This window comes from Myotis lucifugus, unplaced genomic scaffold (assembly GCF_000147115.1).
Source record: "Myotis lucifugus unplaced genomic scaffold, Myoluc2.0 scaffold_16, whole genome shotgun sequence".
NCBI classification, from domain to species: domain Eukaryota; kingdom Metazoa; phylum Chordata; class Mammalia; order Chiroptera; family Vespertilionidae; genus Myotis; species Myotis lucifugus.
In genome coordinates, this window is record NW_005871064.1 from 1,981,629 (window position 1) to 1,994,152 (window position 12,524).

The following is a 12,524-nucleotide window of genomic DNA, read 5'->3' on the forward strand; positions in this document are numbered from 1 at the left end:
TCTAGGGCATAAAGGGATAGCATATTGTTTTAAAGTGACTTTATATTTTCCATTCTTGTTTTCTAGTGGAGTTCTTGCCTCTTTTTGCCATTTGCAGGGATTGCTTATAACATTCTAGATATTAGTTTTTTGTTTTTCCCTCCAGTCTATCATCTATCTGTTAACTTTGTCCAAAGTTTCATTTGTTGAGCAATCATTTTTAATCTTGATGTAATTAAATGCCTTTGTTTCTTGGCTTTGTGCTCTTAGGCTTTTATTTAAGAAGTCCTTTCTTATGCTGATGTTACAAACGTACCATTATACATTTTCTTCTATTAACTTTAGTTTTGCCATTCACATCTAAGTCTGTAATTCATCTGTAGTAGGTCTTTGATAGTAGGTAGTAAGTTAGGGACCCATCATTATTTTTCTTTATGAAATGAGCCCATATTTTCCTAGTACCATATTCTCCTAGTACCATCTTCTGTACAATTTGTTTTTTCTCCATTATTTTCTGGATCCATTCCATGTATACACAGGTCTGACTATATATTTAGTTCAATTGGGTTCCATTGGTTTATCTTTGTGTGCTGTTTTTATTACTACCGCAGTATTGCATGGCATTAGATCAATTGAATGGGCCTCTTGAATTTTGTATACTTTGTATTGAGAAGATATTTCTGTCAGCACTATAATTCTGTCCTTGAAATATCTGGTAGAATTTAAGCTTGCCTAGTTCTAGCATTAAGTCATCTTTAATTTGTTTAATAAGCCCCATTTAAGTAGATAGTGTTTTTCTTTGGGCTTTCCATGAATATTTCAGTTCCATAAAATATTTTTATGTTCTTCTGGAGTTATTACTTTTTTTTCTGTGTTGTTGAGATTTCTATTTTCCTGGGCTAACTGTTCCACATGATAATCGTGTTTAAATTTTTATAATAACTGAAGATTTCTTAATGCATTTATTCCTGTTTGTGCTCCTTCTCAGAAAAATTTTGTTTCCTTTTTATTTGATCTAAGATTTGTTTCTACCCTTGATCTTAGCCAAATGGCTGAGATGCGATAAGATTTGTTTCTAAAAGGAATAATGATCTTGGGAAGGGACGAGAGTATTCCTTTCCAAACGAAATATGCATATAAAACAGGAATAATTTGTTTAGTGTTCATACTTTGCTGAACATGCAGAGTTGGCCTTGAGAATGAGGGCACTAGAGATAGGAGTGTAGGACATGCCATTGTTCTCATTGTAAAGTGACTGTCAACTTGCAAAGGCATTGTTTTCTTTCCTACACTGATTTCTCTTCAGTTTTATAATGTGAATATTTGTTTCTGAGTTATAACTGAACAGAGTACTGCTGGTAATTGTTTCCATTATGCTCTAATAAATAGACTTGTCATTCAGTAGGAGATGGGAATGGGAGAATAGGGAAGTAATGGGATACCTGACCCAAGTATAAGAGCTAATGACTGGGGAATGGTTTCATATTTTTTTCTTAATTTAATTTTTATGTTAAACATATTAGTATTTTTTTATAATGCAAACATGTTGAATATTTAGATTTGAGTTTTTAAATTCAGAAAAGAGCAATATATTAACTGTTCCAAACTGACCCATTATTCTGTTTTGTTTTCTATTTCTCCAGAGACCTTACATATGAAATATCAGTGGAAGCTATATCAACAATGGTTGTTTTCCTTTCCTGTCAACTATATCACAAGGAAGTTTTGCGACAGAGCATTAGTCACAAGTATTTGATGCGAGGTCGATGGTATGTTTCTATTTTAAATGGAAGGGGGTGGGAGAAAGCAGTGAGAGAGAGAGAGAGAGAGAGAGAGAGAGAGAGAAAGTGGCCACCTCCCACACTCCCCCAACCAGAGCCGGGATGGAGCCTTTAGCTAAGGTACGTGCCCTTGACTGGAATTGAACTCAAGATCCTTCAGTTTGAAGGCCAATGCTCCAACCACTGAGCCAAACCAGCCAAGGCTAAATTTGTCCAGGTTTTTAACAAAATAAGGTCATGGGGATGTAAAGTACAACATAGGGAATAAAGTCAATAATATGGTAATAACTATGTATGGTGCCAGGTGGGTACTGAAAATATTGGGGGGACGACTTTGTAAATTATATGGTTGTCTAAGCACTGTGCTGTACACCTGAAAGTAATATAAAATAAAATTGAATGTCAACTATAAATGAATATTTAAAAAGTAAACAACAAAAAATAGATTTGTCTATTTTTTTATTGTATAAATCTATATTTTTGGTCTTATCCCCTTAGTATTTTTAAAATTTTTATTTATTGATTGATTTTTGAGAGAGAGAGAGAGAGATATTTGTTGTTCCACTTATTTATCGCATTTATTGGTTGATTTTTGTATGTGCCCTGGCTGGGTATCTAACCCCAAACCTTGGCCTAACCACCTGATGCTCTAACCAACTGAGCTATCTGGCCAGGGCCTCTTACCTTAGTATTGTTTTATATCTCCAATCAGACATTCCTCTAGTTGTTCTATCAGCACCTCAAACACAACACATAAGGAACCAGATTCTCCTTTTTTGTCCAAACTGTCCATCCTTCCTGCCCCCGTTACTCCCCAGCTCCATTGCTTTCTGTAGTGATTTCTTTGTAGAATTAAAACTTTGAAGTCATCTTTCTTCTCTATCACTGTCTATGTCTAAGCAGTCATCCAGTAATATTTGTTCATTGAAATTATTTTTGTGTCTTTCCCTTTTTACTAGTTCCACATAACCTTTTGACTGACTGTACCTACTTTCATTTAGTCAATACATCTTTATTGTGTGCTAACCATGTGCTAGGCATGTTAGGATGTGGGGCTATACTCTGAACAGAAACTTACTGTCTTCTAGTGGGTGGGGATGGGAATAAATTAAACACATACACACACACACACACACACACACACACACACATCTTCTATCGGTACAGTCTTCACAGAATTTTGGAATGTAAGACAAAGACAGAGTAGCTTTGATTAAAGTTCTCAGGGACTTTCATCCTTCTTAACTACCTTTGTTTTTTTCATGGCACCTTCACTGATAATAGGGAAAAGGCCTGAACTTTGGCTCAAGAGTCTATTAAGAAATTTTCTCTATATTGCAGGAACTGATCTATCACCAATTTGTGGACACACATCCCTTTTCACCTATTTTTTTCTCCCTTCTCCTCATCTCATTACTTAGAAGCAAAGAGTATAATGTTTACAAAATCTGTATACATACAGATATATTTTTGTATGCATGCACTAATTGAATAACTTCATACTTAAAAAGTATACTCTTTTATATTATTGCTTTTTAATTCTTGCTTTTCCCTGCTAATGCTATATTACTACCTCCCTTCAAGTGCCAGTTACTGTATTATATACTGAATTTATAGTATCTCACCTGTTATACAGATTACAAATAAGGTGAGTTCAAGAGTGGAAGTGATTTGACCAATGATCTATGGCATAGTAAGGAGAAAGCCAGAGTTAAGCCTCAAGTCTGATGGTCTTCACTATTATGTGACCATGCTAGACTTCTTTGAATTATGCTAATCCTTTTGTATTACTAGATTATATAGATTATTATTATATATAGTCAGATGACTCCCATAAGTATGAGTGTGATTTTCTTCTTTTTTTCTTTCTGTGTAGTCTTCCATACACCAGCAAACTTGTGAAAACTTTATTGTATAACTTCATCAGACAAGAAAAGCCACCTCCCCCAGGCGCCCACGTTTTCCCTCAGCAGTCGGATGGGGGAGGACTGCTGTATGGACTTGCGTCAGGCGTAGCAAGTAAGCCCTTTCTGACTTTTTCAGTACTTTGATGTACACAGATTGTTAATTAGTCATAAATAATTCTGTTTCCCTTGGCTGCCACTATTAATAGTTATATTGAATCTGTGCAGCTGTCTAAATGTGACATACTGAAAGTAATTTAAAATATTAATTTTTGCATTCAGTGTAGTGAATGCATATAAATATATGCAAATAATGAATAAATTGTTCACCTATAAGGCACCATTTTTCAAGAAGAATGTTTATAAATACGCATTTTATATGAGTTCTAGCTGTACAATTCAGTTAAGCTCTTGGAAACTTTTTACTGCTTGTGCTTTATAAGGAAATCATTCTGTTTTAAGGACTTTATTGGTTAGGTTTTTATGTGACTAATTGGGTATAGTTTTCTTATTGTCATAAGCGTTTCATTTGTTGATGACCAATTAGTATATTTTGAAGAGTTTTGTTACAAATTCAAAAGTGGCACAAACGTGAGTTTTATCAGATTAGAAGCAAATTTTGTTAACTGTGGAAAGTCCTTTCCCACCAAAGCCTCATTTCTGCTTCACAGTGATCAGACCTAAGACTCTGGAAGTACCGAGTACCTCTGGCCCGCCCCTTTGTTGGTGTGGAGGACCTATGCCACGAGAGGCTATATAAACGGAACTTTTGCTTTATTCTGAAGGAGAAACAAAAAGTAGGCTGACACTTTGGTAGTTGTGAGGTCTGCACAGAGGGGCTCTTACTAAACGTCTACTTAAGTACATAGTGCAGAGTTCGGCTGTTTGGAGGAATTTTAAATGGAGCTGAGTTCCACAGCTGAATTATGGTTGTAGCATCCTCGCCACACTCAGGGAGGAACATCAGCTTGATATGAAAATGTAGTTCTACAGTGTGGTAACGTGAGATAATGAGTCATGGGAACCTCTTTGTATAAAGGACCTCTCTGTTGATTTTAGGAATTGATCTGTGAACCCGGCTTTCTAGATTTGCCTTCCTTTGATATCTTTTAATTATGAGTTGAGTTACATTTGTGAATATTCATGGCTTTGTCTTTGGTGCGGAGCAGGCTGCCTAGAATGCCAGACCTGCAGAATTTTATTCTCCAGGTTACTCTTACCTACTGCCTGCCTTGTTTCAGGTGAGGAGGCTGTACATGCTGGCTCATTCATGGCCTTGAAGGCAGCATAGGAATGGCTTTTTGTGTCCCATAGGAAGACTTCATTCATACAGTAGTATTTGCTTTTTTAAATTATTAAACTGGTATAAGGATTTAAAGGTTGAGTATTTTGTAGTACTCCAATATGGTTGGAGATTTTGGTGAGCAGATAGTATAAGGTCATTCATTGCTTTCTCCAAAACAATGGCAAAACTTTGGAGTTTTTTAAAAAAAGTAAACATAGATTCATGGGTGGTTTTGGTTTTTCTTGAAGTTGTGTCATCAGAATGAAGTCCAGGATGGCATCTGGTGTCATCAGCACCAGGTGCCAAAACACTTGACTTCTAAATTTTAGATCTGCTTGCTCCCACCTAGCTAGCAGTATATTGGAAGGAAGTTCCTTAATTTTCCTACCTTCCAGGTTCCTTGTCTTTCAAATGAGAAAGTTGGGATAGATAATCTGAGATTATTTCCATATAATTTTCAATGATCTATGGTCTTTTAAAATTTACTATTCAGTTAAGGGCATTAAAATAGTTAGAATTTTTAGTGTGCTATAGTTACAGCACATTTTATATAGCTTTCTTCCTAAATCTTTACAAAGCTATTCATGCAAAAATATAAAACATGATGGAGTAATTATTGTTATTTCACAGCATGCAAGTCAAAGGATTATAAAAACAACAAAAGGACATTCTCTTTAAAAACAAAGCTGTGTATTGTGGGTAAAATGTAAATTTGATCACAGTATATAATTTGAATTAAGCCACATTCTAGGAAAGTCTGTCAAACTGACAAAGAAAATTTGACTTTAGTTCTCAGTGATCAGTTTTAATGATTTTTTGGTTGGTAGTTAAGGAATTTTCCTACTTTAAAAAAGTGTTTTTAAAAATTTTTTTAATTGGGTTTTAGAGAGAGAGAGGAAGGAGAGACAGAGAGAGAGAAACATTGTTGTGAGAGAGAAGCATTGATTGGTTGCCTCTCATATGCACCCCTACTGGGGATTGAACCCACAACTTGGGCATGTGCCCTGACCGGGAATTGAACCGGCGACCTTTTAGTGCATGGGATGACGCTCAACCAGCGGAGCCACACTGGCCAGGACAGAATTTTCTTACTTTAATATTGGCTTGAGGAAATGTGATTTGGAGGTTCCTCACTGAAAAGAAATAATGTTGCAAAGCTAGATGCAGATTATAAACTCTTTTGGATTATCTTCATTTTCGTTGGGATTGAATTTTTCGTGGGACAGAAAACATTTCCTTTCATAGTGTGTGTATTGTATGTTTTGCTGAAATTATTTCCTCTGAAACAGCATGCCTTATTTTGGAAAACTTTATAGTTTTGGATAGTGAAGTTCTGTTGGTTCTGGCAAGGGAAGATGAGAATCCTGGTGCTACAACTGGGTCCAGATGAGTAATGAGTCACATGTCTGGGCCTTCACAGGAGTTCGGCAAGCCTTCCCCAGTTCATTCTCATTTATTTCCGGTTATCTGTTATTTGTTTCCTAGATTCCTGCAAAACCTTTGTTAAATCTTCGGTGCCTGACACTCTTTTTCATGCATTGCTGGGTTATCTCTTTAACCTGGAATCCTCCTTCCTCCTCTCTGTCACTTTGATTTTCTCCCCATCTACCTATTAAGCTCCATCCCCAGTACTACCTTCTCTATGAAGAGTTCCTCTTCTGCCTCGCAGCAGGATGTAATCTTTTCCTGTGGCACTCACTCTGCTTTGCGTTATGATTACTGTGTAGAAGTTTTATCTCCCTACATTGCTCTACATACAATACAGTAAGAGCTAACATATTTATAACACTTCTGAGCTTACAGAGCAACTTTTCGTACATCTTACTTTATTCTCATGGCTACCTTGTGAAATAGATGTTTCTACCTTTTGATGTGCTACATGTAGAGATGTTCCTAGCTATTAAATTGCTTGTCTGAGATCACACAGGAAAGAGGTGATGTTGGTTTGCACTTGATCTTAGTTTCTTTGCTTCCTGAACTTTGCTGTCTTGTCTCTCATTGTTACTGTCGACTCCTGAGTGTGTAAGCGGCTGCTTGACTTCTCTGAGGTTGTTCACCGCAGTATCTAGCAGAGCACCTTACATCTGGCCTCTCAATAAATACTTGTATGTAATTAAATACCAAAAGCTAATGCTCATCTGCACTCAAGGCAGGTGTGAAGTCAGTTATAGCGACATGTCTATCATTTTTTGAATGCCTTCTGTTTGCCAGACAGGTTAGCAGCTATTTTACATACATGATTCTTATCTGCTCTTTTTAAAAATATATATTTTTATTGATTTCAGAGAGGAAGGGAGAGGGGGAGAGAGAGAGAATCATTGGTCGGCTGCCTCCTGCACGCCCCACACCTGGGATTGAGCCCGCAACCCGGGCATGTGCCCTGATTGGGCACATGTGACTGGGAATTGAACTGTGCATAGGTCGACACTCAACCACTGAGCCACGCCGGCCGGGCTCCCTCCTCTTTTTAAAAGCTTTATTTGGAAATAAAAGTCACACATATAGAAAAGTTCCAAAAATAAAAATATTACAGAAAATCTATATAGCTTTATTTAGATTGATTTGTTAACATTCTATCCCATTTGTTATGTATTTGTATTCATTCTCTTTCTTTTCTTTTATCATTCTGCACGCACACACACATGCACACTTTCTTTTTAACCACTTGAGGGTAAGTTACATTCATCACGGCCCTTTACCCCTAAATACTTGAATGTGTACTTCCTAAAAGGTAACATCTCTTACACAACCACAGTATACTTATCAAGTGAGTCAATTTAACATTCAGCTATCCTTAAAAACAAATGAGGTAGGCATTTGCTTCTACCTCAGTAAAAATAAGAATAAAGATTTCCCTCTATAGTTCAAAATCTCCTTTAGTAAGAATATAATGTCATTTGTGTTGCTCTTAAATTGAGTTTTTACAATTAGGTTTTCTTGTGCCTGCGTGTACCGATTCATCTGTCTTAGACTAAACACTCCAGGATGCAGCATCTGTCCTTTCTGCTTATTACTGGCCTGCAGAACACAGTGAGTGCTTGGATAATGTTTGCTCAAAGTGTCACAAACAATTAGAGGGATTATTAATACTTCTTCATTACTACCGGTAAGTCTCTTTGCAGTTAAAGAGAGTAGTGGAAATTAACTTGTCTAGATTTTGTTATTTTTTAAAAAGTGTTTTTACATGTGTCAAGTGTGATTTGCTTCTTTAACTGAAAGTGGTTACATATATAAACCACTGGTAATATATATAAAATACATGCCAACATGCCTCTATTCATAATCTTCAGTACAAGAAAAAATGGCTTCCTTTTCCTCTGTAGTTTGTTAGTTTAGAAATTCCTCTAATATGCTGAGAAAATGGCAAAATAATCAATTGCTATATTACTTTACTGTGTAGAAAAGAATGCTACAGTTTTAATTACTGTGGTTTTTTAAGTGAATCACAGAATTCTAGGCTTGTAGAGATAATTATAAAGGCCACACGGTGGCTCCCTGCATTAGCAGTGCCTCCTGGCATACTTTAAAACAATGCATGTGCTTACACCTTGGAATTTCTGAGTCATAAGGCATGAGGTGGGCCCGGCCATACACATTTCCAGTAAGCATTCTAGAAGATGGTGATATGGCTGGTCCATTTCTGCACCACTCGGGTGCGGGCCCCTTTCCTGTGCTGGAATCTGTTCTGCTGGGGGCCCATCATGGCAGACACTTGAGCCAGTACAATTAATTACTGAGGAAGCTCTAATGGGTTCCACTGACCCCCTTCTACATAAGATCTTAGTTTCTCTTACTGATTTCTGCATTGCTCTCTGTTGTTGATGAGGTCCAGTTTATCGGTCTGTTCTCTGGTCTGACCATGAGTACAGTTCTCCAGCATCAAATAGATTGGAACTGGAACGCCCCCCCCTCCCCGATTCTGGACACTGTGCTTTTTCATTAATCTAGTCAAAATGCCCGTTGGCTCTTTTGGCAGATAATATTCAGTTATTAGTGAACTTATTGTTCCTTTTGCCATAGCATTTATGTCCTATCTTTTCTCCTTCAGGTTTTATGTACACAGGTACAGACCTTTCAGTGTATTTCAGTTAGTTATAATTTTGTTAGTTGTGGTGTAGACCATAATTCCAGCCAAAGAATAAGATTTGTTCTCATTTTTAGCTCTAGATCATCATTTAAAAAGTATTTTGGGGCTTCCTGCTTTTTTTAGGCTTATGTCCTTGACAACATATTGTGAGAGTTTGACACATTCTAATTTCTGTGTGGAAAGCAGAGTATATATGTAAAATAACAATGAAAATTAATAAAACAGGGTTTTGTGTCTCTTTTATGGAGAATAGATTTTATTTCCTGGAATCCCAGTGAGGATTTGCTGTGGGGGCAGTAGCCTGTTTTGCCCAGACAGCCAACAGTAGCGTTAATGAGGATTCCTAAAGTTTCCCTGACTTTTAGGACTTAATCTCAAGGATCTTCATGAAACTGGGGCTGGTAAACCCCCCAGTGGCAGGAGATGCTGGGCGAGCCTCTTGTGAGTTCATACCAGGCTCCCCCACTCCTCTCCTCTCTCTGTTCTTTGGATTACACCTCAGGGACCTCGCAGCTGCCTTTTCCCTCCACTCTTCCTGGAAGTCTTTGTGGATCAGGATGGATTTCCAGAGCCTGATACTGAGAATCAGATGATTTAGATGGAGTCCCAGCTCAGGGTGATCTTAGACATGTTCTTCAACTTTGAATCTCATTATAAAGCTGATAAATATAAGCCGTTTTGTGAGGCATAAGTGAGATATTGTGTATAAAACCACTTCTAAAACTGTGTAGCATTTATCCTCATGTTAAATGCACCAATGCTCTGCTGCTGCTTGTTAATTAAAATAATTGAAAAGGAAATAAATTTAATTAGATGAAATTAATGATCAGAAAATCTCTAACAAATTTATGCCACACAATTTAAAAAATTAAGAGACTGTTTTATCTGCTCAGTGTTTAAAATTTATGTAAAAACTGTCTTTTTGAAAACTGACTAAATTGAATACATCAGCCATGTTTTTGCCGTTTCTCCAACTGGCTTTTCATTTTATGTGGTGCAAATTTTGGCCAATGGCAGTCAGAAAGGAAAATTTGATTGTTAAATAGATATTGCCCACAAGAGATTTGTCCTTGCTTCCTAACTGAACTTGCCTTGACAACAATCACTAAGGTACCATTTCTTATTTACTAATTTATCTGATTTTATTTTCTGCTTGAGAGTTTTTTATAAAATTGGCCTAAGACTTTAATAAACACTTGACACTGACCCAACCTGAATTGTAATAAATATTTCAAATGTTCATCTAATCAAAAATATCAGTAGTATTGGTAGTCTTAGTTATTGTCAGCAAGGCAAATGATATTTATTTCTTACTTGAATTTGTAAGCATATCACCCTACAAAACAATGGCCGAAGACCCTTAGCTGTGTGATTCATTATCTGATGGGAGCTCGGTGTTTGGTGGCAACAAATAGCTCACACTGCTGTGACACAGTACCATAGACGGGGTGGCTTGAACCGTGGACATTTATTTCTCACTGTTCTGGAGTGTGGGAGTCTAAGATCAAGTGCTGACAGGTTGGTGTTCTGGTAAGGGCTCTGTCCTGGCGTGCTGATGGTCGCAGTGTGTGTTCACATGGCAGAGACAGGAAGCTCTGGTGTCTCTTCCTCTTCTTAAAGGGCACTCATTTTATCATGGGGTCCTCATCTACACCTCATCACATCCCAAAGGCCCACTCTTATTACCATCACATTGAGTGTTAGGGCTTCAATATTTGTTTTGGGGAGACACAAATACTTAGTTCATAATACATACTAAGTAGGTTGTGCTGGAATTCCTCTCACTGAAATTCTCATTTTGGGAGACTGCTGGTCTCTCCTTTGTATGTTGATAGCTAAGGCAACTTTCAGCTCCAGTCATTCTTTATTTTAAACCACAGCCCTGCTTAGTGGTAGTGGTGAGGATTGTGGACAAAGCAGAACACTCACGGCCCACTCAACCTCACTAGTGTGTGTGTGTGTGTGTGTGTGTGTAAGGCATTCCAAAATAGATAAGCAGCTCCTCCAAAAATACAATTTTGTGATTGAAACAGATTTTTCCCCTCTGATTTTGGAGTCCACTGCTTTATATTGTCCTTTGGCGGGACTGGCTCTAGATTTTGGTAACTTGGTATTATGGAAGAGGTGCAAGTATCAGGTTCTGGCTGTTGGTAAAGACCAAGAACTGAATGCCAGTCCTGCCATTTGTTAACTAGGGGTTCTTGGGCTATTTAACCTCTTAGTGACTTAGCTTTCTCACAGTTAAATGAGGATTATCTTCCCTGATAGGGGCTCAAATGAGCAAAAGTATAGGACACAGGCTGGCACCTAGTAGGTACACAGTAAAAAGTCACTGTTGTTACAGGTACAGCATGGTAATATTTAAAAGATAACTTTTGTTGAAAAAAATAGAAAAAAAGCCAGTGACCGTATGATTTACAAGTTTACTCAGAATTTGAATGTAAATAAATTATGAAAATATCTGATATTTATTTATAATATAAATTTCATATAGTCACTAAAAGAATTATGTTGAATAGTTATATTGTGAGAAGGAAAGATAAGTTATAACATTTATTCAGTGTTTCTTTTGATTCTATTCTTCTTTGACCTTGTCTTTTAGTATATTTTCAAGCTTTTAAATTGTCTCTAATGCTTAAAAGAAGGTGAAGCAAGGAAGGTTGACCTTGAGATTTCTTGTGTTCTTTTTGTTTTTGTTATAAGACACAACTGTAATGTGATTATAATTGGGTATTTAATGTTTTAAAGAGCCAAGCCTGATTAAATGTGTTCTGCCAAACTGCGCTTTCCATCACAAGTACTGAGGTTTCACACAATAACTTCTGATATATGGCTTTTCCACTTGAATGAGCCATCAAAAATGTTTTTTTCCCTTTGCTTGCTGTGGTGGGTGTCCCAGCCAAATTATAAGACCGAAGTGGTGATTATTTGTTTAGACAAATGCTGTAATGGAGAATTTAATAAAGTAGAATTTGGAGATTTAAAACTCATATTTCTCCAAACTGCTATTATTGAGAAAGTAATTAAATTCGTTATGATAGGGATGGCGTGCAGTAGTTGTAATTTATATTATGTGATTTTTTTTTCTCTTCAGTTTTGGCTTTTGCTGGGCTGACTCATTGAGAGAAAGAGAAAAAGTATGTGGCACTCAGAAACAAACAGGCATAGTTGTGAAAACATTCCTAATTAAAGCACTTTGAATTTTCAAAAAAAGAGAGTACTTTATAAACAGTAATTACATTCTCATCCATTTTTATTTGGGATGCTTTGGTAGATTTTATATACATGGTGAAAGAATGACCTTTTTTTCTTCTTTATTTTCAGGAATGAACTCATTTTTTGACTAATAAAATATAGTTAATTTCAGTTTACTATTTCCTTGTAGTGGTTTCTTGCAGGGACACATTGAGCATTTAGATTAGTATCCACAACACAGAATGACTGTATTTAGTTGTAGAGTAGTCATATAAGTTATTTTACTTTTAATT

The 12,524-nt window shown here is 36.7% G+C and overlaps 1 protein-coding gene across 7 annotated transcripts in view; it reads left to right on the forward strand.

The window, feature by feature from the left end:
- The window catches only part of DYM (dymeclin), a 248,720-nt gene that overhangs the window by 88,614 nt on the left and 147,582 nt on the right, over positions 1–12,524 (forward strand). For all 7 annotated transcript variants that reach the window (XM_023750840.1, XM_023750842.1, XM_014452527.2 and 4 more), the window contains 2 exons: positions 1,623–1,748; positions 3,637–3,779. In XM_023750840.1, coding sequence (XP_023606608.1) covers positions 1,623–1,748; positions 3,637–3,779 — 269 coding nt within the window. The remainder of the gene's footprint in view (positions 1–1,622; positions 1,749–3,636; positions 3,780–12,524) is intronic.